Consider the following 25,827-nt stretch of genomic DNA (forward strand, 5'->3'; position numbering starts at 1 on the left):
GCGCTCACACTTGGGGATGTCTTATTCTTTTCCCACGTATCTGCTTCTCTTAGCCCCTGTGCTTAAAAATCCATGTTTAAAAAAAAATCCTTAAAAAAAACTGTCTCTCCTTTAAGAAGCCCATCGAAGGTCTTGAGTGTGTTTTAATTTTCCCCAGAGCCCTTTTTTGTTTTGTTTTGTTTTAATAAACTCTATGCTCCATACTGGCTCATTCTGAAATTCTTTTCTGTGTCAAGTTAAGGACTGGTCTCCTCAGGCTGCTGTGGACAACAGGGTGGAGTCATAGCTCATCTCCATTCTCGCTGCCCCTGACTGGCAGCCCCGTGGCTGTGGAGCACTAGACTTTAGCCTTGCTCCCTGGGCCTTGGTACCCATGTGCATTCTTTCACAAGAAAGGGGGATACATGATACCTAGATGATTGGGGCATGGGTGTTAAGAAACTTTTTGCCTAACTTGGGGAGGTGCACATTAATTTACTTGAGGAAACGGCCGGAGTACGTGGCACCATTTCCCAGCAACAACAGAAAGGTTCTGTAAGAGCTGGGCTGAGAAGGGGAGGTGAAGTCACACTGCAGCAGGACGCATGCGCAGGACAGGAAAGGGAAATGTGTTCTCAGAGAGGAAACTGAACCTGAAAGGAAAATCTAGGTGGTTTGCGCTATTGTTGAGTCCAGTGTCAAAGGGAAGTTGGAAACCAGGGCCTGTTAGCTGACAGCAGACAGAACTCAGGTAGCGATGTTTCAGGAAAGGTGAGGGGGGGGGGGGGAGGAGTGAAAGAAGTCAGAAGTCAGTGGTGAGCAGAAATGTCTAAGCAGAAAGAGGTGAAACATGGCAAAAGATTAATCTACAGGCACAATGGATCAGACAGCTCCCGCAGGGATTAGTCTAGCCAGATAGGAAGGAGGAGAGTGGCTGGAAGACCCCGTAGCTGTCACTATTCCCTATTCTCTGCTAACTTGGGAGCAACAGCCCCTGGAGCAGCTCACAGCCCAGTGAGGAGAGCACGCAGAAAGGCAGCGGCCACACCATAGCATGGTGACTGTTCTGGCTGGGTATTTCGGGATTATGGGAAGGTCTCCTACCCAGTTGGGGTCAGGGATCATACAGGCCTCGAAGTGCTTGAGCCTAAGTAGCTACCAAGGACGGCATTGACAACACTGAATTGGAGGAAGCAGCAGCTGAACTTGCAGGTGCTGAGTTTGGGGGTTGGGGGTGGGGAACGAGCTACAAGAGAAGAAGCATACAGCAGGGAATTCTAGATATACACTAGGGCTTAGAAAAGCCAGATACATTATGTTGGAAAAAGGGGTTAGGAGCCATAGCAATCCACTGCTTACTTCAATACCTCAAGTTAGACCAAAGCTGTGTGGCACCATAGATGGTACCAGTGCTGGGCTCTCTCAACGCTACTGATGCTTGGGGTTGGGTTCTCAGCTTAAGGGACCCCCTAGGCTGCTGGGCGGATAAGTCGGTTGGTACTTACATGCTCTTAAAGATAACAGCAGTAAGTGGCCAAAAGAGTAAAGCATTTTCAAATTCGATGTTAGCTTCCTGTTCCGATCTACTTAGATCTCTCCCTCCCCTGGGCTTTCTGAAACCTCCTGACCAAGGAGCCACAGGCGGAGACCAGCAGAAGCCTCTAGACCCTCCAGCCTGTGCCTGAATTCATTCAGGCAGGATGGCATCTGCACCCTTGTGGCTGTAAGGATCCCATCCCAATTCTAGACTCTGTGCAAACTGAGAGGCTGGCCTTTGGTACTCTAGTCTCAGGTACCTCCTCCTCGTGTCCTTCCTTCGTCCCATGGGCACCTGCAGTCTTCTTAACAGAGGGGCCCTCCATGGCATCCTCATGGATCGTGAAGGACTGCAGCTGTTGACAAGCAAGGAGAGGAAGACACTTTCAGCTTGACCTCTGAGTTATTAAAGGTATTAACAAAACAGTGACCTCATTCAGTGTCAGCTACGTACCTCTTACCTATCATGCTGTGGTTATTTGGCCTTTTGCTATGTTATTCTTCATTCAGACCCCACATGAATGAGAGTTGAGGTTAATATCCACCTTACATTTTAGGAAAGTAGAATTTAATGCCCACAGTCATTGAAGACATCTGAAATCTCAATGCGGTTAGCTGTATCTTCTGCACTAACAGAAGAAGTCAGGGAGTCATCCATGCTCCCCAGGAGAGGGTAATCTCCCCAAATACTATTTACGTTACTGTGTACCCTGGGTACCACCAAGAGGCCCAACGTAGGTTAGACAAAAGAAAAAAAAAATAAAACACTGAAGTTGATATTTGGCAGTAGCAGAAAGTTATTCATAAATTAAAACTGATCTATTTGAATGTGCCTACTAGAGGGTTTCCTAGGATATAGGCTGCAGCATGGAGTGAAATCAAACCTTAGAAAATTAATTAAGAGTAATTTATAATATTCATTTTAAAAGTAGAATTACCTGGGGGCTATGGGGGTGAATGTCTGTGATCCTAGCACTAGGGAAGTGGAGGCAAGAGGATTGCTTCAGGTTGAGGCTAACCTGGGCTACATAGTGAATACCAGATCAGCCAAGGTTATATAGTGAGACTCTGTCTTTAAAAAACAACAGTCTAAGGGTTGGGGATTTAGCTCAGTGGTAGAGCGCTTGCCTAGCAAGTGCAAGGCCCTGGGTTCGGTCCCCAGCTCCGAAAAAAAAAAAAAACAAAACAGCAGTCTAGATGCTTATTAATCTTCAGTGACAACTGGATAGGACAGACACTTTCCTCTGAGCAGAGTCTAAAGGACTCCAGACTCACTGTGTTTGGGAAATAAATGTGTGAAGGACACACTCGTGAGGCCTCCCCAGGCCTTGCAGGGAAGCCCACCACGCTATCCTCACCCAAGACTATTTCTAGGAATGTGTGCTATGATCCACAGTGGGCAAACTAAAAGCCAGCACTTACCTGAGATTTCTGGTGCTTGGCTCTAAGGATAAATGGCTTAATCAAAAGCATCCACGGCACAGACACCAACGCTATAATGACAAAGAAAGTCTGGACTTCTTGCTGTAAGATCAAAATGATGACCAGTCACTAAGATGACCACAAAGGACCCTTCCCACGCACAGAGGGATTTCCTGTCCTCCAGTAGGGAAGACAGGCACTTCAGCAGCCCCTGTACCATCTAAAGCATCCCCACACATCACCCTCACATCTGCTGCCTTCCTAGTGTAGACAGAACTGCTATTCTACCAAGCTCTGAGCCCACGGAAGGATGGGAATCATTTCTGTGTTGCGTACTCTCTATGTGGCCCTTGTGATATTCTCACACCATACAGAGCCAGTCTTTAAAACAAGTCCCCTAGGGACACACCCTGAAGGCAGCTCTGTTTCCCTCCCTCTAACTCTGCCCCATGACATAGTTTCCCTGGTTGCAGAAGGAAACTGGCAGGTCACATAGCTCCAACCATCTCTATGCTGAAGGCCTTGGTCATCTTACGTTCAATCAATAATTACATATTTCTTCCAGTGTGAGGTAATTATTTGAGCTCTCTCATCCTCTTTTCCTCCCCACTCCCTTCAAAAAGAAACCAAGAGTTCCCCAACTCCCTCTACACAAAGCTTTCTGTTTCATGTCTCCTCATAGGTTGGGATTTCTGCCAAGCACTCAGAGCCCAGTTTCTCATGGCTTCCCCTTTGACCACTGCTGAGACCCAAGAGGAAACTCCAGCTTCAGATTTCCTTTCAGGACCCCCCCCCCCCCCGACCTTGGCTTTTTTTTTTTTTTTTTTTTTTTTTTTTACACATTCCTCATCCACATTTCCCGGTTCTGAGGATGGATTCAGCTGCTGTTGTGGAAAGAAGGGAAGGTGTCTTGACTAGGACAGGGACAGAAAACAGCTCCAGAGCTAAGGAAATGCCGCAGGTGAACCTTCCAGTTTCCTCAGCTGTTCTCGCCAGCTCAAGGTTCCTGTCAGGTGATGGATTATGGGAGTGGTGGCAACACATTCTACCCAGTAGGAACATTTTATCCGTATCTGCTCAGTCTCCTACCCTCCATTTTACGTGCTCAAAAGAGGGCGGAGCTACGCATCCTCACCCTGTCCTTATCCAAGGAAGCCCCTGCCCATAAAGCTACCTCTCTGCCGTTTGTCTGTTTTTTCAACCAGACCTCCGGTGCCTAGACTTGGTAAGGGGCGTTAGGCAAAGACAGACAGAGCAAAGCGAAGTGGAGATGGCAGTGACTGCCGTTTGTTATGGAAATCTCAAACTGTATCAACATAATTAATCTTTCTAGGTGGCCTTGGGGAAGGCAAGCAAGGCCCTGTAATGTTTTTAAATGGAACACGAAGTTGGGAAGCCACAGGCTGCAATGCCTGGTGCCTCTTCCAAACTAAGTGAACCCCTGGCCTCTATAGAGATAGTTAACACTGGAAACACTTGGTTACTCTAAGGCCAAATCTTACAAGAAAGGATTTGTTACACGGTTACTCTAAGGCCAGTATTGACAAAAAAAGGTTTGCTTGGGAAATCCAAAGAAACGTTCACACTGGTGCCAGCATGGGATAAATGAACCTTTAAGACATACTCCTTTTGTGCCAGCATTCTGGGGCCAGCTAACAACAAGTCAGACACAAAAGGGCCCTCTGAGGTAGGTCTCTTTTCTGATTATCTAAAACCATCTCTTACAAAAGCCTTGTCAGGAGGCAGGTTTTCTTCTTGCTTGACACCTCTGAAGGGAAGGGAACACAGCAGGGGCCAGGGAAAAGGCTCAAAGTCGGCTAGGAGTTAATGTTTGCAGGCCCTGGCTTCCATGGAAGAGCCACCTGTGTGAGCCTAGCCACAGAACTCGGTCCAGGAGTCAGGGTCCATTCATCAAAAGCTGCCCTCTACCTGCATTAGCCGGCTTATCTCTGGGTGAGACCAAAGTAACAGAATGATTCACTGGGTTCTTTTTACATCCAGTCCCAAGGAAGCACGTCTATTATTTCAAGATAAAATACACTTTATGGGGAGAAGGAGCATACGGGGAGCAGGAAGGGAGGACAAATGAAAATAAAGTATGACAATCCGGATGTGTGGTGGTGCAGTGAGGAAACCCGTGATTTGTATGCCCGCCTAAACACCACTAAGACACCTAACAAATTAGCATTTGAACCCACTGAAAATAGTAGGTTACACTCAACTGCCCATCTCTGCAAGTTCCACATCTGCATGTCCAGCCAATCAAAAATATTAACAAAACAGAACTCTTTAAACACATACCAGACTTTTTTCGAGTCATTATTTCCCCCTAGAAAATGGCATCCCAGCGATTTACATTGCATTCACATTGCACTGGATGCCAGAGTGATCCAGAGAATGTAGGGGAAAAGCTCAGCATGGTGGCGCACACTTTAGTCCCAGCACTTGGGAGGCAGAGGAAAGTGGATCTTTCTGAGTTTGAGGCCAGCCTGGTCTACAAAGTGAGTTCCAGATCAGCCAGGGTTGTTATACAGAGAAAGCCCATCTCAGAGGGTGAGTGGCAGAACCCTGCTCCCCGTATGGGAGACTACACGGACTCTACACAAATACTGTACCACTTTACACAGGAGATTTGAGCATCTGTGGATCTGAGGATCTACAGGGGTTTTCTGTGTCCTAGAACAATCCCCTGTAGGTCCCCAGGGGCGGCTGTTAAGGCTGACAAAAAGGTTAAAGGAAACAGGAAAGACAGGGTGAGAGTAAAATCTAACTGTTGGAACATACATCCATGGAAGAACAGAAAATGGGGTGACCTCCTGCTGTCTTTGGGAATTATGGGATAGCAGAAGCCTAGCCCACAGTTTTCTAGAAAGCCACCATCCGTGGAAACAGAGGAACTTCGCTTTGGGTTTTATTTTCATTTTCTTTTGTGTGAATCTTAGCTAAAGTTTGCTTCTTTTAACAAAATATTTTATTTGCTTGTTTATATGTAGACAGCGTTCCACTGTGTAGCCCTAGTTGTCACGGAACACCCTCTGTATAAGACCTCAAACGTAGAGATCTGTCTGCCTGGGTTTCTCAAGCAAGATCTTTTAAGCCCCCCCCCCCCTTCTCTCTTTTTTTTTTTCCTTTTTTTCTTTTCTTTTCTTTTCTTTTTTTTTTTCTTTTTTTACATTTACTTATACATTTATTTTGCAAGCGTGTGGAGATCAGAGGACAACTTGAGGGAGTTGGTTTGCTCCTTTCACCGTAAGGGTCCCAGGAACTGAACGCGGTCACCAGGACGGCAGTGAGCACTTAACCAGCTGTTGAGCTATCCTGCCAGTCTAAGATTTTTAAATCTTCAAGGTTTAAAACTTAAACTGGAGCATTTTACAATTTAAGCCAATCCATCAGAAGGATTATTTTTTTCCTCTTCTCCTAGCCAGTTTCCAACTCCTCAACAGTCATGTCCCTTGTGTATTACCCCAGCAGGAGGACTGACAGCCACAAAACTCTGCCTGTCCCCATATTTAATGAGAACACAAGGTTCTTCCCGGAGTGCCAAAATGGCTCAATCTTGCAAAGAACGACTCTCTGCAGTACTCAGACCGTGAGAGACATTTTACAGAATCGAGTGGGTCTGAGGAGGTATTTCCAAAGCAGAGCTACCTGATGGCCGTACAGGGGTGCGTTGGACGAGTCATCGTAGTCAAACAGAAACATGCCGATGAAGTGGATGAGGATGCTGGGTGCCTTCTGGGATGTGTGGGCATCATATTGACACCACTTGAAAATGATCATGAAAACCAGGTATCCAAACAGACTCAGCATAAAAATCATCTCGGGGATGAACTGCAGAATGATGTTGAGGGTTCGTCTGAAGTAGCTGGGGGTGGAAAACACAGGTAAGACAAGATGGAGCATTAACAGAACGTTGGCGCTTAAGAGCGCCCCCTAGAGCACACGGTGCTCATTTCCTTCTTGAGCACCTGACGGCACACAGCTGTACTCCCCTGGCAAACACAAATGTGCATGGAAAGAAAAGGAGAGAGAAAAAAAGCAACATGGGGGGGTGCTTTGGCACAGATTTGGGGAACCTAGGTCTAGAAGGGTACCATCCAGTGATCTGGCCACAGCTTCTCATGAAGACTTCACTCCTAAGTCCTATTTGAAGGTGAAATGAAGCAATAACAAGACATTTGGAAGCTTTCTCCTGTGCATGTGCTGAGGCAGGGTCTCCCAGTCTACAGCCCATGGGCTAGACGGAGCCTGGAAACTAAGACTGATTCTGAGGCTGGAGAGGTGGCTTAGTGATCAAGACTACTTACTGCTCTTCCAGAGAGGACCCAAGTTGGATTCCCAGCAGTCACATCAGGTGGATTAACGTCAGTGCCATGGCTTCATTTTCTGGTACCCTCCCCCCACCACACACACACACGCACATCTCTCTCTGTGTTTCTCTCTGTCTCTCTCTCTCTCTCTGTCTCTGTCTCTCTCACACACACACACACATACACACACACACAACTTAGTGGTTCTCACTTTTTCATGATTGGATTGAAAAGAAACACTAAAAGCTGGATCTGAATCATGTTCTAGCACTCCCTGGGCCACACAGTGAGTCACAGGGCAGCCTCCACAACTTAATGAGAGCTTGTCTCAGAACTAAAGGAGTGAAAAAATAAAACCAGGCATCATGATTTCTATCATCCCAGAACGTGGGAAGTAGAAGCCGGAGGACCTGGGAATCCGGGCCATCCTTCGATATATACCAAGTTCAAGACCAGTCTGCACTCCGTGAGACCCCACCTTTAAAGCAGGAGGGCTGTGACTGTTCTATAGCTCAGGAGCAGAACCGTTGCCTAGTGTGGTGGTTTGGATGAGCACGGCTCCCATGGGTTCATGCATTTGCCTACTTAGTCTCCAGTTGGTGGACTGTTTGAGAAGGATTAGAAGGTGTGGCCTTATTGAAATAGGTGTGGCCTTGTTGGAGAAGGTGTGGTATTAGGTCTCCTGTCTATCTCTCTGTCTGTGTCTCTCTGTGTCTCTCTGTGTCTCTCTGTCTTTCTCTCTGTGTCTATGTGTCTGAGTGTGTATGTGCATCTGTGTGTCTGTGTGTGTATGTGCCTGTGTGTCTGTGTGTGTCTGTGTCTCTATGTGTGTCTCTGTGTGCCCGTGTATGTCTGTGTGTGTGTCTCTGTGTGTATGTCTGTGTGTGTGTGTATGTCTGTGTCTGTGTGTATACGTCTATGTGTCTGTGTGTGTGTGTCTATGTGTCTGTGTGTCTATGTGTGTGTGTGTGTCTATGTGTCTGTTTCTATGTGTCTGTGTGTGTGTGTGTGCGTGTGTGTGTGTGTGTGTCAGGATGTAAAGCTCTCAGCTACTACTCCGGCTCCATGCCTACCTGCCAGCTGCCATGCTTCCCATTATGCTGATAATGGACTAACCCTCCGAAACTCTAAGGAAGCCTCAAGTTAAACAGTTTCTGTTACAGAAGTTGCCATGGTCAGTGTCTCATCATAGCAATAGAACAGTGCCCAAGACACCTAGCCTGTGTGAGCCCTGCGTGCAGTTCCTAATACCTCAAGAAAAGAGGAGAGTATTTTACGATCCTGAAATTCTATAAATTCTTTCAAGACACAAGGCCAAGATAGAGTAATAGAAAGGTCAGGACCTTGTGCTGTAAGACACAGCCCATCCAGGCTAAGAGGGGAGGAGCTCTAGAGAGAGAAAAGTCCCCAATGTCTATTAGGAGGCCAATGGACGTCCAGCTGGAAAGCACCTTCCCCACAGATCTTTAGCTTCTCACTCACAGACTTCCCTCGGGGCTCCACATCCTTGATCTTCCAAGTAGAACTACATCCATGGCCTCTCAGTTACACTCACCCTGGAACTGGTTCTTGCCAACAAAATGGGACCAGAAATGGCACCTGTGACCTTGCGTGGGAAGCTTTAAAACTCACCTGCAGGGCTCCAGGAAGTGGCCACCCATCTTCTGAGTCCCTTTGTATGAGGAGAACAGGTGTGGCGCCCATGTGGTCCCTTCTGCAATGAATGCTTCATGGTCTTAAGCCATTGAAGCTGGAATTGTTCTTTTTCCTGTAACCTGACCCAGTCTTGTCATATATCTTCCTTTTCCTCTCCTTCCTTTACTTCCTTGGGTTTTTTTGTTTTGTTTTGTTTTTTTAAGACAGGATCTCCCATAGCCCAGGCTGGCCTTAAACATGCTATGTAGCTAAACCTTGAATTTCTGGGAACCCAAGTGCTGCATGTGCAATTCCGTTTTGCAGTGTTGGAGGCTGAACCTGGCTTTATGCACACCAGGCAGACACTGCATCAGCTGAACCACATCCCCCATTCTATTGTGTTTAGCATGATAAGCTCACACTGTCAGGCACTGAGCCTATGATCACATTCACTAGGAGCTAAACTGACTGATTCAAGCTCTCCCTCATTTCTGTGAGCCAATGCCCCCCTTTCTCCTAGGCAGCAAGTTCGATTTGTCTGGTACCTGCAGAGATGAACAGATGAGAGTGAGGAGGAGAGGGAGAGGAGAGGAGAGGAGAGGAGAGGAGAGGAGAGGAGAGGAGAGAGAGAGAGAGAGAGAGAGAGAGAGAGAGAGAGAGAGAGAGAGCCACCAGCTGGGAGAAAGAACATCCAGGATGATTCAGGATTGGGAGCACCTTGGCCAGAATTCATACAATTCCTCCCTGATATATTAGGTGGAAAATGAGCTCTATAGTTTATCAACCTTGCCTTTCAGGTAGAAGGAACACAAGGTGCTCCCTGGGCCCCTGCTGAACCCCAGGATATTTTTCGGGTGAAAAGCACACATTTACTTTGAGAGACTACATACATGGCAGACACAAAGGTGCTCCTGATTCTGGCCAACCAGCCTATCTCAACTCAGCTCAAGCCAAGACCCACAGGAAGCACCTGCCATACAGAGGCTCACTGGTAGCTCTGTCGTCTTCCTCATCGGTGCCATTAGATGAGCAAGCAGAGGGTCAATAGAGACGTTCACACAGAGGTAGAAGATGGCTCATCAGTCCTTCTGCCCTTGTAAAGGACCCAAGTTTGGTTCCCAGAACTGCGCTAGGCACCTCACAATCGCCAGTGACTCCAGCTTCAGGGGGTCCATGAGCCTGTGTTCACATGCCCATACCCACACCCAAACGCACATGCACACAGACACATGATTTAAAATATTTTTTAAAGAGGAAACTCACATGTGATTGAAGAGGCTGAGGATAACACCGAAGATCATATGAACGATTCCCAGGATGACCGACATCTTCATCTTGTAGGAGTTTAAAAATGTGAGTTTGTTTGAAGCCAGGTTCCAAATCTGGGTAAGAAACATGACAAGAAAGACATGAGGAAGAACTGGGGAGGCCTGTAGGAGTTGGGGCTACAGCCCAGAAAGCAGCTACACAGAGCTGCTCTGGGGGCGACATGACACTGGGCTCAGACAGGGACCTGTGAGGCTAAATAAACCATTTCCTCTCCAAGTTGTTTGTGGTCATGGTGTTTATCGAGGCAACGGGAAGTAAACTAAAACACAACCTGAACTCTATCCTTGAAACCCATGTAAAGGAAGAAGAAGAGAACCAACAAAGTCATCTACCTCCTCCTATAGGCCTCCCCTCATAAATCACACACACACACACACACACACACACACACACACACACACACACACACACACACATGGTTTACCTGGTGCTGAATGGAAAGATATTCTGAAATGCTATGGAGAGTCTCAAACTTGCCTCATTCTAACCACCTGCAAAGTGTTGGCCCACGAATGGATCTCAACTCCTTGAGTTCATGGAATAGTTCACATGGCAAAGCATTTCCCAGAACCTTCTTAAGTCATTCCTACAATCAGTTGTCAAAATCACTGTGGAGATACGGTTCCTGCCTTTCACCAGACCTGGCACATATTCCAGCCCTGAACAAGGACATAGAGTAGGCAGGGGCTAGTTGGGATCTTACTCTGGTTAGCTAATGGTCCCAGCACTGACCTTCTTCCTCGCCACGGAAAGCTCACTAACCCCGTGGTTTGCATTCCCGTCCTTGTTCACACCCTCGACCTCACAAGAAACTCAAACACATCCTGTGTGTCATCTTAAAAGAAATGCACACAGCCTTCTCTCGTCCATCACAAACAACTTCCTAGTCCCAAATGCTTTCCTTCCTAGGGGCTGTATCCACTACTTTTCTGTTGCTGCAATGAAACGCCATGACCAAGGAGGCTTATAGAGAGAAGTGTTTATTCTGACGTATGGTTCTGGAGGGATAGGAGTCCATCATGGCAGAAAAGCAAGGTGGCATGAAGGTAGAAACAGGACGCTGAGAACTCATACCCTGAACCACAAGCATGAAGCAGAGAGAAGTTTTTCATCTCAACCCCCCCCCCCGTGATATAGTTCCTCCAGCCAGGCTACACCACCTTCACCTCTCCAAACAGCACCACCAACTAAGGACCAAGTATTCAGATGCCTGAGACTATGGGGGACATTCTCATCCAAAACAGCACAAGCTAGACACAGCTTTAATACATAGTTGTCTTGCCCATTCCCACTGTGTGCACACACTCACATACACATGCCCACACACAAACATGCTGATGGAAGTTACATACAGCTTGGGGTCTCTTTGCAATATTCCAAGCAGCTGCCAGACAGCCGCCAAGAGACCAGTCGGATGGAGGGAGAGGAGACTGCAGTGACTAACACTAGAAGAATCTCTTCTGTTCTTGGCCCAGCTACCTGGCATCTAGGCTATCCCAGACTTACCCTTTGACCTTGAGTAACCCATTTCTGTAACACCAATCACCGAGATGAGGATACGATCTTTAACTATAGATTTAGCCAATCAGATACACTATAAATGCTAACAGCATATATGCTATCCGGCATATATCAAGCCCTTTAGATGAACTGATATCATTTAATTCCAACAAAGACTCCTAGATACAAATATTCCAGTTATAGAGGTAAACTTACAGAGAATTTATCATAATTTCAGGAAGAAGCAAGTTTCCAATGTACCTTGGAAGAAAGTCATGTCAGCCACTAGTATGTATCACGTTTATGACTAGATTGACACATCCACTAAGCAGTCTCAGGGCCCTGGCTGGTGTACCCATTCTACAGGTAACAGAAGAGGCACAGAGATCCATTTACTCAAAATCACAAAGCCAATGAGTGGAGAAACCAAGGCTCAGACACAGGGAGCTGGATTCCGGAGCACAGATTCTTAACCACTGTGTCCCCTCTGTGGAGAGTGGCTCAGAGACAGAGCACGCGCTCCCATGCACAAGACCCAGGGCTCGGTGAACAAGGAAACTTGAAAACACCTTAAAGCTGCTCTGCTACAATGAAGGCACTTTATGACCCAGCTCACAGGAAGATGCTTAACACGTGAATGAATGTGTTGAGGAGCCTTATATGACGTAATAAAGTTCCTCCATCACTCTCTGGCTCCAACAGAGAGAGAAATGTAAGAACCACAGCAGCCAGACCCGCTGCTGTCTGTAATGTTTTATATTTTGTGGATTTTAAATTATACCTTTATAATTTTAGGGCAAGAATTTGGGGTTCTGATTTGTTTTGTTTTTGTGGTGCTGGAGATAGAACCCAGGGCCTCAGTCGAGCAAGCTCTAAACTACCAGTTTCCCCCTTTATTTTTGAGCATCCCACCTCTCTCCAACCCTGCCCATCTTTTTCTTCCCTTTCAAAATTGTAGTCAAGGGGCAAAATTGCATGAAGGATAGGAACGCAGGATGAGTAGGCTGGGTTTTTTTCCTTCATCTTCTTTTTTTTTTTTTTTTGGTTCTTTTTTTCCGGAGCTGGGGACCGAACCCAGGGCCTTGCGCTTCCTAGGCAAGCGCTCTACCACTGAGCTAAATCCCCAGCCCCTTCCTTTATCTTCTTAAAGTTACTTTTCTGTTAGTTGAGAGGCTGGGAAGATGGCTCAGGGGTTAAGAGCACTGGCTGCTGGCCTGTGTAGCTAACAGTCAATGTAACTGGTTTCAATGGTGTCTTCACATGAATGTTTCAATAGACTTTGCTCTCCGTCACACTCCACCTGTGTCTTCCCCGGTGCACACCAGGTCCCCCCTCTCCCTGATTCTCCCAAAATCGTCCTCATGTCTGCCTATATGTCACCCAGATGCTTCCACTACCATTTGTCCTGCTTAGGGTTGGTTTGTCTGTTTGCTTTTGTCAACTTGACACAAACTGAAGCCACTAGGGAAAAGAGGACATCAACTGATAAAATGCCACCAGATTGGCCAGTTGAAATTTTCCTGATTAATGATTATGTCTGAGAATCCAGCCCGCTGTGGGCGTACGAGCTGGGGCAGGTGGTCCTAATGGTGTAAGAGGTGTGGCTGAACCAGCCATGAAGAACAAGCCAATACAGCATTGCTCCATGGCTCCTGCTTCAGTTCCTGCTTCCGGGCTCCTGCCTGACTTCCGTCAATGGCGCACTGTGATGTGGAAGAGTGAGCCAATTTAACCTTTTCCAGTCCAAGTTGCTTTCGGTCATGGTGTTTTATCATAGCGATAGAAAGCAAGGTAAGATACCCCTCCCTCCCAACCCACTTAGGAGCTTTTGTTCTTTTCACGATTCCCCTTCTAGTCCTGTCCCTCCACGCCCACAACCACATCACACTTTAAATCTAGGTTCTACAGAAGAGAAAGCAAGCAGCATTCATCTGTCTACAGCAGGCTGGTTTAGCCTGACGCAGTAACTTCCAGTTTCATCCATTTTCCTGCAAATGTCATGATTTCATTTTTCTTTAAAGCCAAATGAAATGCCCCTTGTGTAATGTGCCCCTTGCTGAGTCTGGGGAGCAGAACTGGACAGATGGGGTTCACTGACAGTTGGGTGTGAGCTGTGCAGGAAGAGGAGGTAAAACAATGGGATTCAAAGCGAAGGAAAATCACCGGACCCTGACAGCTTCCCCTTGCCATCTTCATGGCCATGACATCCTGACCAATGAGAAAGCCTTCCTCTATGCAAAGATAACACATGGAGCTGGAGAGGAGTGGCCAAGAGCACATCTGGCTTAAACCACATGCAACTCTAGCTCCAGGAGATCTGATGCCTCTGTCTTGTTAGGGCACCTGCACTCATGTAGGCAATCTCGTGTGCACACACGCACACGCATGAACCTGGGCACATATACACAGACACACAGAATCAAAAAATAAATAAATAATAAAAAGAAGATCTTTACAAAATATCAGCCACTCATGTTTGTCTTTCACACTTTGCAGTTTACAAACTGACTTTCAAGGGTTTTACCTGTTTTGGTGAAACTTAGAATGCAGCCGGGACTGAGCAGTGCGTCTGAAGATTCCCATGCCCTGCCTTCTGCTTTGATTGGGGTGAGGAGAAGAGAACTCAGGGAAACTGGAGGAGAGGACGAGCATAAGGGGAGCGACTGAGAGGGACCGGAGAGAGGGACCGGAGAGCCACTGTCAGGCCAGCTGCTGAAGCTGAAACTGGCCTCAGGCTGTTCCACACAGAGCTGAGAATGACATTAATCAAGTCTACGGGACTCATGATTGATCAGGGGCACAACACTGACACCTGGTGGCAGATGCACTGGCTTTATCTGAAAGAACCTGGGTATCCATTCATAACTCAGGGGTTTTTTTTTTTTTTTGGTTTTTTGTTTTTTTTGGTTTTTTGTTTTTTGTTTTTTGTTTTTTGTTTTTTGTTTTCTCCTACTCAGAGATGTCATGGTGTAAAGGCTTTGGAAATTACCACATCTAGTTGACTGAGAGATAAAACAAACGAATAAGTGAAAAAATGAAACCTATTTTTAAAATCCACAGGATCCTGGGGAGGCAGCTCAGTCTTGGTCTGTGAAGTGTTTACCACGCATGTAGGAGGATCCAGGTTTGATTTCAGAACTCATACAAACATGTGATGAGATAGTGTGTGCTTTCAGTCCAAAGCAGGCAAACATAGGAGCACCCCTGGCGCTCACTAGACAGCCGCCCTTGCTTATTTAGCAAGCCTCAGGTCTCAGTGAGAAACCTTGACTCAAAGTGCAGGGTAGGGGGGAGGGCGGCAATGGGGGGAGGATGGGGAGGGGAACAGCCATAAAGAAGGGGAGGGGGAGGGATTTGGGGGATGTTTGCCTGGAAATTGGGAAAGGGAATAACACTCGAAATGTATATAAGAAATACTCAAGTTAATAAAAAAAAAAAAAAGTGCAGGGTAGGCTGCTTCTAAAGATGGCGCCCAAGGTGAAGCCTTGGCCTATAGGAAAGCTAAAGCCATGCTTTACAGTGTAAAAGTAAGATGCTATCCACTTCGAGAAAACACCAAAGTAGGACACTTGATTAGGATATTAAGTAACTTAAATTTCTAGGCAACCAACCTGTATATGAGAGAGAGAGAGAGAGAGAGAGAGAGAGAGAGAAACAGAAAGAGACAGAGAGACAGACAGAGACAGGAGAACATGCATGTCTTCAGAGACTGTCCACCACCTTCTTTTACCTTTTTTTTTTTTTTTTGGTTCTTTTTTTTCGGAGCTGGGGACCGAACCCAGGGCCTTGCGCTTCCTAGGTAAGCGCTCTACCCCTGAGCTAAATCCCCAGCCCCTCTTTTACCTTTTTTGAGGCAGGACCTCTCTCTGGCCAAGCCCGTGATCCACCTGTCCCCACCTCCTGAGGGTTGGGATTCTAAGCACATACCATCATACCTAGATTTTGTTTTGTTTTATTCTTTGAGGCAGGATCTTGCTATATAACCAGGCTACCCTCAAATTTATATAAATCCTCCCATTTCCATCTCTGAGTGTTGGGATTAAAGGCTTGCTCTGCCGGGCCCAGTCCATCTATGACTTTTGACATGAAAGCTTTGCAGACCAAACTCGGATCCTCACACTTGTAGCACCAAGCACTTTGCCAGCTGAACTACCTCTCCAGGCTGCTCTTTAAAAGAGCAAGGGCTCTTTAAAAGCTTGTTGTTAGCCAGCAATGGAAGAGCTGCTGGAGAAGGAGGTGGGCAGGAAACTATATAGGAAGGAGAGTTCAAGGCGTGGTAGAATTCATCTGCTGGACACAGCTCTGCCTGTCGCACAACCCCCTGAGTTTATCCCACCTCACCCCCTGTTTGATGCCCCTTCTTTACCTAGAGATCTCAACAACATGTCATCTATAACTGGCACTTCACCCTGGAGGGAATTCTTACCGGATCAATCCCAAATGGGTAGGGATTTCCAGAATACACTCCTGGGATGGCCGGATCCAGCTGCAAATACGGATTCTGTTCCACGACATGAGCACTAAGGAGACAGAGCAGAGAGACAAACATGACATAAAAACAGTCAGGTGCAGAAATACTATACTGACATCAGCCATGCGCGTGAATGCCAACCAAAGCCCAGATGCTGGCGAGGTGGCAATTTTGCTCACTCGATGGCTCCATATTTGGTCACAGAATAGCTAGTACGTATCAGGTACTACCCAGAGGCCTGAGGTTTCTGAAATTACCCTCTGGACCACACACATTCACAGTCCATTTCCAAAGAGCCATAGCTCTGACTGGAATGCAGTCAGGAAAACCAGAAACTGTAATAAGTCTGATGAAGTGGGGGCTGGGCTGAGGGGAACAGACAAAGGAGAGAAGTTAGGCAGAACCGAGGCATGAGGTCTTCCAGGGGACACCTAGGCCAGTCCTTAAGGACAGATGAGATTTTTACACATAGATCTTGTTACATATATGCACAGCTCATTAAGTGGATGCTGGAGCTCTGAAGTTAAGTCCCCATGTTGGTACAGCAAGTACTTTACCAGGTAACGAATGTCCCCAGCCCCTTCCCCCCTTTATTTTCCATGAGCCTCTATAGAAAGTCCAGGGAATATGTGTTTGAAATAAAGAAAAGAATGACCGCTGTGACAGAGTGCCCAGGAAAACTCTCTCCGCAGGCTGCATTACTATGCTGTGGTCCCAGACAGTGGCGTGGGACATCTGGAAGGTTACTTGGGACACTAGTGTGTAGCCTTCCTTATTGGGCCATACACCCAACCCCAGGGATCACAGGCTTATTGTGGGTAGTCTCCAGATGAAAGACACAGTGTCAGAGGAAGCAGGCCCAGGACCCAGGCTCCGCTTGGTGACCTAACTCTCTAATGTTTCTCTGCCTCACTGAGAACAAGGCTCTGCTTTGCACTAGCTGGGCGTAAGGCTGACTACCTGTCCTCCCTGGCTCCAGGGTGTCTGAAGAGTCTGGAGCTGGGAAAGGAGACATTTGCAGGTACATTAAAGAAACACACCCCTACCCATATCTGCAAGTTCATTCACACTACAGGGAAAATGAAATTTCATGTAGTTTTGGGGAATCATACAGATTTAATATAGTTCAAAGCTAAGTTCCTCTAGGTGTCTATTCAGAAGCCCCATCATTGTAAGGGTGGAGTACGAATACAGCCAGCCATCTAACTTCAGTTTTAGCCTTCATTTTTATCACATTGTCATTCTCTACGCCAAGGGCTTGGGCCTTCCAGAGAAACCAAATGAGATCTGTCAGAACCTCCACAACTCAAGCTAAAAACTGTCACCATCTAGCCTGGGGATGGAGTCAGTGGTGGTCCACTTGCTTGTACAGGGACCTGATTTCAGTCCGTTTACTAAAAACAAAACAAAACAAAACAAAATCCCTTCCATTCTCTCCGGAGAGCTCATTTAAGTGTTCCAGAAATGTCTAGCAAATAAATCCCCAAGAGAAAGTTCCCTAGAGTTAATCTCAGATGAAGCTGCTTGCCTTTGCTCTCCCATTCATGTCCTCTACAGACTTGGTTTCCTCCAATAGGCTGGGCACAGTCAGGCACACCTTTCATCCCAGCACCTGGGAGACAGGTATCTCCAAATGTCAGAGGCCAGGGCTATACTGTGAGACCAAGTCTCAAAAACAGAAAGAAGGGAAGTAGAGAGGACAAGAGGGAATGGGGAGGAAGAGCAAGGGAGGGAAGGAGAGGGAAGAGGAGGAGAGGAAAGGGAAGAAAAAAAGGAAGGAAAGGAAGGAATGTTATAACACTCCCTTGAAAGGGGGAAGAAGAGGAGGAAAAAGAGGAGGAAGAGGAGAAAGAAGAGGAAGAAGAGAAGAGGCAGGACAGGAAGCAAGGCTGTAACTGCATTATTTCTGTCTCAGATTCTGAACCCCTCTCTCCCTAGATCCACAGCCCTGAAATGCCGCACTTCCAGTCTGATTAGCTGCTCAAACAGTTGTGGAAAGCACATGGGAGACAACAGACTGTGGAGTTAGAGAGCTTCTAGTCTCCTCCTTCCATCCAGCCAGCTTCACACACCCTCTGTCAGCCATAAGCAATCCAGGATGCTGGCACTGCAAACTCATGGTCTTCTTGTTGCTCTTAATGCTGAACTCGAGCTTTTCTGGGCAGCCTAGAAACATCCTGCTGCATGGGGCGGGGTGGGGTAGATCTGGGGCACTGAAAGCTGAGGGTCCGTATACTTCATCATCTGTGCCAGCCTTTTTAAAGCCAAGTCTTCACTCCTAAATCCCTGGCTAGCAAATCTCAACACTCGACAACCTCACCATCGTGGGTGTGGAGCCTTGCTTCCTCAGCTCCTCCTGGGGAGTTCGGCTTCTAACCCATATCATCTATTTTTACAAATGTGTCTGATGCATAGCACACCCTCCACAATGTACATTTAATTGAGCTGAAATCTGACAAGCTATCTCTCTACAACAACCAGTTCAGTAGCTGGGTTATCTATTTTTATCTATTGCATAAAATAGATAAAATAGATACTGGGGCTGGAGAGCTGGCCTAGCAGCACTCGCTGCTCTTGCAGAAGACCTGAATTCTATTCCCAGCAACCAAACGGCAGCTCAGAAAAGCTATCTTTAACTGCAATTCCAGGGGATCCAATGCCCTCTTCTGGCCTCTGCTGCGTGCACACACAATGCACATACGTACATGTAGGTGAAGCATTCATATGTGTAAAATGCTAATAAACAATTTTTTAAAAACTGGATTACTGGGTGAGATCTCAGGGGCGGCTGCGATCAGAGCCATGAGCCATGGGGTCATTGCAAGCATGCCGTAGCAGGCTGTAAACTTACTTCCACGTGCCGTTTCTGAACATAGGCTGGACACTCCAAGAGGAGCCAAAGATGTTAAAAGATTTGGAGAAACAGTCGTTGTAGATCAAGCCGGTGTAGATGGAGAAGATGCCCATGAGGAGGATCAGATAGCGCCCATTGAAGAAGATGTTCCACATCTGGCCCAGGAGAGAAGGGTGAGTGTCAGTGGGCTCTGAAGTGATGCAGGAGGGGAGAGAGACGTGGGATATGTCCAGCATCAGTAGTGTGGGGAGAGATGACATGACCAAGGCAGACATCATATCCCCACACACATGAGCTTATGTATGTCAGTCAGAGAATCCCAGACCTTTATTCACTGTGCAAATAAAAACACGTAAGCCTCCTGTTCTCTCTTTCAGCAGAATGGATGGCTGTGCACGCCGAGGTCTCATCTACTAAGTAAACTGGCAGGCTGTGGGCCCCAGCACCTCCAAGAGATGGCCCTGAGCTGGGCCCTGCCGAATCATCGAATCATTACATCATCAGGGCAGGTCTGTATGCCTTTGCTGTCTGCCATATCTGCTAAGGAAAGCAGCAGCTTCCTGGGATGCTGGATGTGGGTATCATTCATTCTAAGAACTGACGACAAGACAGGTTGCCATTTTAAAATGTCTTCCATAGAAAAGGACATCTGTCAAGCTTGTCACGGAAGACTGAATTGGTCACAAGACTGGCCTTGCTTATGATTAACTCACATTGACATCATGGCACTCTTTCTAACCAATTCAGCATGTGTCAGAGGACTGCAGCCATTCTTACAGTCTGGAACATAGCTAAGGGCGTGGGTCCACTCTGCCATAACTGACTGGCAGATAAACTCTGACCTACACAGGCATCCACGGGTGTTCACAATGCCGTGGAGGGGACCATGCAAAGGCAGTGAGAAGTGAGGTCCCAATACCCAGGACTCCTTGGGGTTTCTTAAAGGTTTCTGCCATGAACAAAATATTCATGGTATTTTAAGGCAGGTTTTAAAGGAAGCCACAAATAATGTGCAATTCTTGATGGCAATTTTTGAAAATTATATATTTTGTAAATAAGCACAAAGGCACAAAATGGAAATATTTTCAAAAGCATTCATCAAGATCTTTATCTAGGTGGTTGGACTGCAATCTGACATAAGTTCAAACCAGGCTCTGTCTCAAAAGTAAATACATACATACACACACACATACATATATACATACATACATACATACATACATACATACATATATACATACATACATACTGCAAAAGTCAACGTCTCATAATGTCACAGACAAAAAGAAAAAGCAAGAAGAGTTTACTACAGCCAGAAACTCCACATTGTTTAAGAGTTTTATGATGACTTGGATTATTTTTACAAATATACGCTATTGCTTATAGTGACAATCACATACACATTTTACAGTTATTTCTTATGTGTGTGTCTGTGTGAGCACAAGCCACACACATGTATGTACCTGAGGAGGTCAAAAGAGGGCGCTGAATCCCCTGGAGTGAGAGAGTGACAGGTGGTTGTGAGCCACCCAACATGGGTGCCGGGGACCACACTCAGCTCTACTACAGGGGCGGTTAGCACTCTTAACTGCTGAGAAGCCATCACTCTAGCCCCTCACACACACACACACACACTTTGCTTCTGTCTTGTGTTTGTTCAAGACAGGGTCTCGCTATCTTGGTCTGGCTGTCCTGGAACTGACTATGTAGACTGGAGTAGCCTCGAAGAATTCACAGAGATCCTCCTACCTCTTCCTCTCAAGTGCTGAGATTATAGGCGTTAGCCACAGCGAACTCCTGGAACACACATTTCAACATTTTCCCTCCAGGAAAACCTGCTGATCACCCACCTCATTGGTGCTCTTCTGAGCCAGCAAGTGTCTCTCATTTAGGACCATCCACAGGGCGGCCATCAGCATCACCATCCCGTGACCACAGTCTCCAAACATCACAGCGAACAGGAAGGGGAAGGTGATGATAGTATAGGGGGCTGTAGGGGTGACAGTCACAGCAGCTGAGGCCCTGAATGGGTCCCTACCCCCAGCCAAGACTTCTCTAGGGAAGCCCCTCCCCTCCCCATCTGCGGGCAGGTTTACACAAGCCTCCCTGATTGTCTTCCCTCCACCATCTCCATACAATCCTGGCTTGGCTCCCATGTGCCTGAGCTAACCCGTGAACACAGTTCTCCTTTCTTGGTTTATGTCAGCACTAAGGCTTTTTTTTTCTTTTTTTCGGAGCTGGGAACCGAACCCAGGGCCTTGCGCTTCCTAGGCAAGCGCTCTACCACTGAGCTAAATCCCCAACCCCACCAGCACTAAGTCTTATACAGCGACTGGAGCTTCTCAAGTCACAAAGTTAGATGACATTTGTGGTAGTTGATTTTTGACTGCTTGCTGAACTAGATTACTGATGAGAATGAGGTCCCGAGGGCTCTGATCTGGATCAATCCCTTAGTGGATTCCTTGGATGGTGGCGTTTGAGAGGGGTGAAAGGTAAAACAGGAGTCTCAGGCCTTGTCTGCTAAATAAGGGATTGGAAACTGGCAGGCTGTAGCCTGGGGCATCTCTAATGGACAGACAGTTCCTGAGTTGGCCTCCAATACCCTCCAAAATAGGTCAGATCTGTATTCATCTGATAGATCCATGTTTGGGGCTTGTGCTGGCCAGTTTCTGGGTGTTTCTTGTTTTGTTTTTGTTTTTTGTTTTTGGTCAACTTGACCCAAGCTCAAGTTTCCATCAGTTTGACCCAAGCTAGAGTTTCCATCAGTTTGGCCAGTAGGCAAATCTTTGGGCATTTTCTCATCACTAAATGATGTGAGAAGGCCCAGCCTACTGGGAGCAATGCCACCCAGGTCAAGTGGCCCTGGGATGTACAAGAAAGTAAGCTGAGCAAGCCACTAGGAGCAAGGCAGTAAGCAGCATCCCTCCATGGTCTCAGCTTCAGTTCTTGTCTCCAGACGCCTGCCTCAAGCTTTAGTCCTTCTTGATGAACTACAATTATAAGCTAAAATAAACCTTTTCCTGCCCAAATTGCTTGTAGTCATGGTGTTTATCACAGCAACAGAAATCAAACTAAGGCAAGACTCTACCTTGCCCCAACCCCTTCCTACATCCCTTTTCTCAGCTCTCTCTTCTCCTTCTCAACATGCTCCTGCCACCATGATGCTCAGCTCAAGGGACCGATTGACCTTCGACTGAGCCCTTTGAAGCTGGGAGCTAAAATAAAATTTTCCTCCCTGTGGTGACCTGAAGGACTAATGTCCCCATAGGCTCAGGTATTTATACACGAGGTTCCTCAGTTGATGGCACTGTATCAGAAGATTCTGGAACCTTTAGGAGGTGGAGCCTTGATGAAAGGAGGTATCACTGAGGCATGGGCTTTAGGTTTTATAGCTTTGTCCCACTTCCTGTTCTCTTTCTATTTCCTGCATGCAGATGAAAGTGTGATCCCCCCAGCTTCCTGGTCCTACTGCCATGCCTACCTACCATGCCTGTTGTGTACCATGCCACAGTGTACACTCCTTCTGGAACCAAGGAAAAAAAATAAACCCTTTCCTCCCTACATTTTTTTCTGTTAAGGCATTTTATCACAGCAACAAGAAAGCACTAATATAATCCCATCTCCAGGAAGCTGTTTATAGCGGTATTTGGCCAGTGTTATAAAAGTGGCTAAAACAGGACTGAAAGCTTGTCTCAGACTCCTATATTCTTTCCAATGTCATCTTTGGTCCGTCTCCACCACAGACAGAGCACCAACAGTTAGCCACAGGCTCGTGACCCCATGAGGCCCCTGCATTATTGGACACAAGTTGGAGAAGACTCAAGCTATAGAACTGCTATGTTCTCTGTGTGGCTACAGACCATCTGGTCTACTGTCTCTATTTTACTAACCAGACCACCATAACTGCACAGCAACAGGCACTGAGAATCTATTCTGCTGACCCAAAGTCCTGCGTATCCTGTTTTCCTCACACTATAACTTCTGGATTGTAAAGATGCTAAAGGGTCCTGCCTGACTTGGAAATAGAAATGAAAGCTAGGGTTGGCAGCCATTTAAAAGAGCCAGGTGTGGTATGACACTCATGTAAGCCAGTGCAGACATGGAAATATGGGGATCATGAGTACAAAGCCACCCTGAGCTACATACAGGACCCTGACTCTAAACAAACACAGACTCAAGGACATGTAAAGACAAAAGCCAAATCTTTCATGAGTCAGAGTTTACAAAAGACAATACAGGAAATCAAACGAGTTGTTGAGTGTCACAGTGTAATTGGATTTACCTCCTGCATCTACTGAGAGGCACGCCTTAGTAATTCTCAGTTTCTTGCTATCCCATTGTACAAGGCATCAGATCCTTACCTGGGTTTATCTCTCGGTAGCTACCTACACCATATGCATCGACAATGTTCTGGAAGCCAGCTGTAAATTTATTGGTCCTATTGAAGGTGGGGGGGTCTGTTTTAGTTTCCACTTCTGTCATGATGGGGACCATGGAGGAGCCACTGAGTTCCTGCAGAAAGAAAGGACATGTGACCAATGCACATGGAGGAGAGCTGGATGCTGGCACACAGATCTGGACATGAACTTGGGACATCTCCTGACCTTCCAGAGAACTATGAAAGGGAAATGTGTCTCAATGCTTACCTAGTATCTCTTACATGAGAGAATCAGAAAGGCAACATCCATCCTGGTTCTCTGGCCATCTACCCCCCGACCCCAACACATACACACACACACACACACACACACACACACACACACACACACACACACACACCACAACCCTCAGCTGAAGATTCTCTGTTCTCCCCCCTCTCCACTTCTCCTTCAGAAGCTCAGCCACTTTGCTAATTCATCCTTACCTTTCAAAGTGGCACAAGTTCTCTTGCACGTCTTTTCTAACTGCCCAGTAGGTTGTCCTGAACCAAAAGCTCTAGAAAATCCAGCTGCCTACAGCTGAATCACCAACTTGCCCCAGCTAGGTCCTCCTTGTCCCTTCCTTTCCCAGAGGCTCCACTTTCCCAGATTCCTGTTCTGTAGCCATTTCAGCCCCTTCAGACTCAGTGGCTGCCATCCCAGCTCAATAGTTCTCTCTCCGGAATCCTGACTCCTTTTCTCTGGGTTACCACACTAGTTGGGCCCCACCATCTCCTCTGGCCTCAGCCTTTCTGCTGACTTCTCCACCCACCCACTCTGCCCAGTCATGTCTGGAATAAAACAAACCAAAGGCATTGTTCTTCAAAGCTTCCTACAGTCTAAAGAGTGATGTCAAAACACCTTAGTCTCAGAGTCAAGGCTTCTGGGCAAGGTTGACTTAATCCTCCACTGCCTCCTTCATAACCCACTTCTTATGGAAACCAAGACTACAAAAGCCATCTCTCCAGGTGCCCAAGTCTTCACAATTCTCTGTGTTCTCCATCCCACCACTCCACACCCCCGTGGCAACTGTCAGAGGTGCTGTGAGTGGGACTCTTCCAACTACAAAGGTCTTTACAGAGTTTCATCTCAATTCCCCCTGATGTTGTTACGAGGTACACCTCAAGACAAACCCATTTTAGAGAGAAGAAACTGAGGCAGCGCAGAGTTAAACAACTGACTCCAGGTCATAAAGCAGATGGAGTGGTTTCCCACCATATTGTTAAGGAGGAATGGGAATCACCTCTTTCACAGGAAGGCGTGAAGCCTTTGCTTCTTCCCATGCACACCCCATGGCAGCTGACACAATGGCTTTTGTCAAGGGATTGTGTTGATGGTGATGACAATATCCAACACCTGTTCTACCTTCAAGCTTCCTTCTGCCTCTTACCCACACAAAGCCTTCCACACCTGCGTGGGAAGATACCTGTGTCATTTCAGGGGACTGAAGAAACTGCTTTAGCCAGTCTCGTAGGAAGCTTAACTTTCTTATGACACAGAATGACTCTACATTGAGACAGGGTCTCCAGTATCTCAAAGCTTACCAGATGCACCACCTGCCTAGCTGCCTGCCTTGTAAAAGTCTTCCCATCTCCAGCTGGTTCCCTCTCAGTCAGACCGGCTTTCCTCCAACCAGTCCCCAACCCAATGGGGTTCACCATCCTATTACTCCATGCAATGATCCAAACAAGTATAACACATTTTCCAGCAGGAACAAGTCAACCTATCCTCTCGTCACCACAGAGACCATTCCTGCTTATATGGTTCACTGTGGTCTTGTAGGTTCACTCTGGCCCTAAGTATAAGTCCTATGTGGCCTTGCATGACATGAGGCACCTTCCTGCCTGGTATTAGTATTACAATTATTCTCACCTATCAAGTACCAAATGTCAGGCGCCAGGCATTTTTTGGGCTGGGGCTCACTCTTTCATTGATGAGGACAACAGGTAGTAAGAACCAGTTCCTCTCCCATGATGTCCCTCATTTTCTTCACCCACCATTCACAGCTGCCTGGAAGTGTGTACCCAGACACATGTGTATTGCCTATCTCTCTTTCTAGGAAAGCTACTATCACAGGGCTGTGTCTACCCAGGGGGGCTCTGGATCAACTGTGCCCAGTGAGCAAGTAGCAGATGAACGAGGGGTTAGTAACTAAACAGTGTGTGTGTGTATGTGTGTGTGTGTGTGTGTGTGTGTGTGTGTGTGTGTGTGTGTGTGTGTGTGTGTGTACTGAGTCATCTGTGCCTTTGAGCTCTTAGTACCTGGGCTCGGTTGTTTTTGCCTCTCTGGCAAGCCTATACCTCTATAAGGTGATAACATCCATCATCATAGTGTGCTACCTGTTACCACAGCTGACAGAGAATTGGCACA

At 46.8% G+C, this 25,827-nt stretch overlaps 1 protein-coding gene across 1 annotated transcript in view; it reads right to left on the reverse strand.

Moving 5' to 3' along the window:
* Atp6v0a4 (ATPase H+ transporting V0 subunit a4) overlaps positions 1-25,827 on the reverse strand; it is an 82,467-nt gene that overhangs the window by 3,922 nt on the left and 52,718 nt on the right. Inside the window, 8 exon segments of the mRNA NM_001415838.1 lie at positions 1,776-1,871; positions 2,938-3,039; positions 6,589-6,805; positions 10,149-10,267; positions 16,141-16,234; positions 19,037-19,194; positions 20,890-21,029; positions 23,401-23,551. Of these exon segments, the coding sequence (NP_001402767.1) occupies positions 1,776-1,871; positions 2,938-3,039; positions 6,589-6,805; positions 10,149-10,267; positions 16,141-16,234; positions 19,037-19,194; positions 20,890-21,029; positions 23,401-23,551 (1,077 nt within the window).

Source organism: Rattus norvegicus, chromosome 4 (genome assembly GCF_021556685.1).
Source record: "Rattus norvegicus strain SHRSP/BbbUtx chromosome 4, alternate assembly SHRSP_T2T, whole genome shotgun sequence".
In the NCBI taxonomy this organism is placed as follows: Eukaryota; Metazoa; Chordata; class Mammalia; order Rodentia; family Muridae; genus Rattus; species Rattus norvegicus.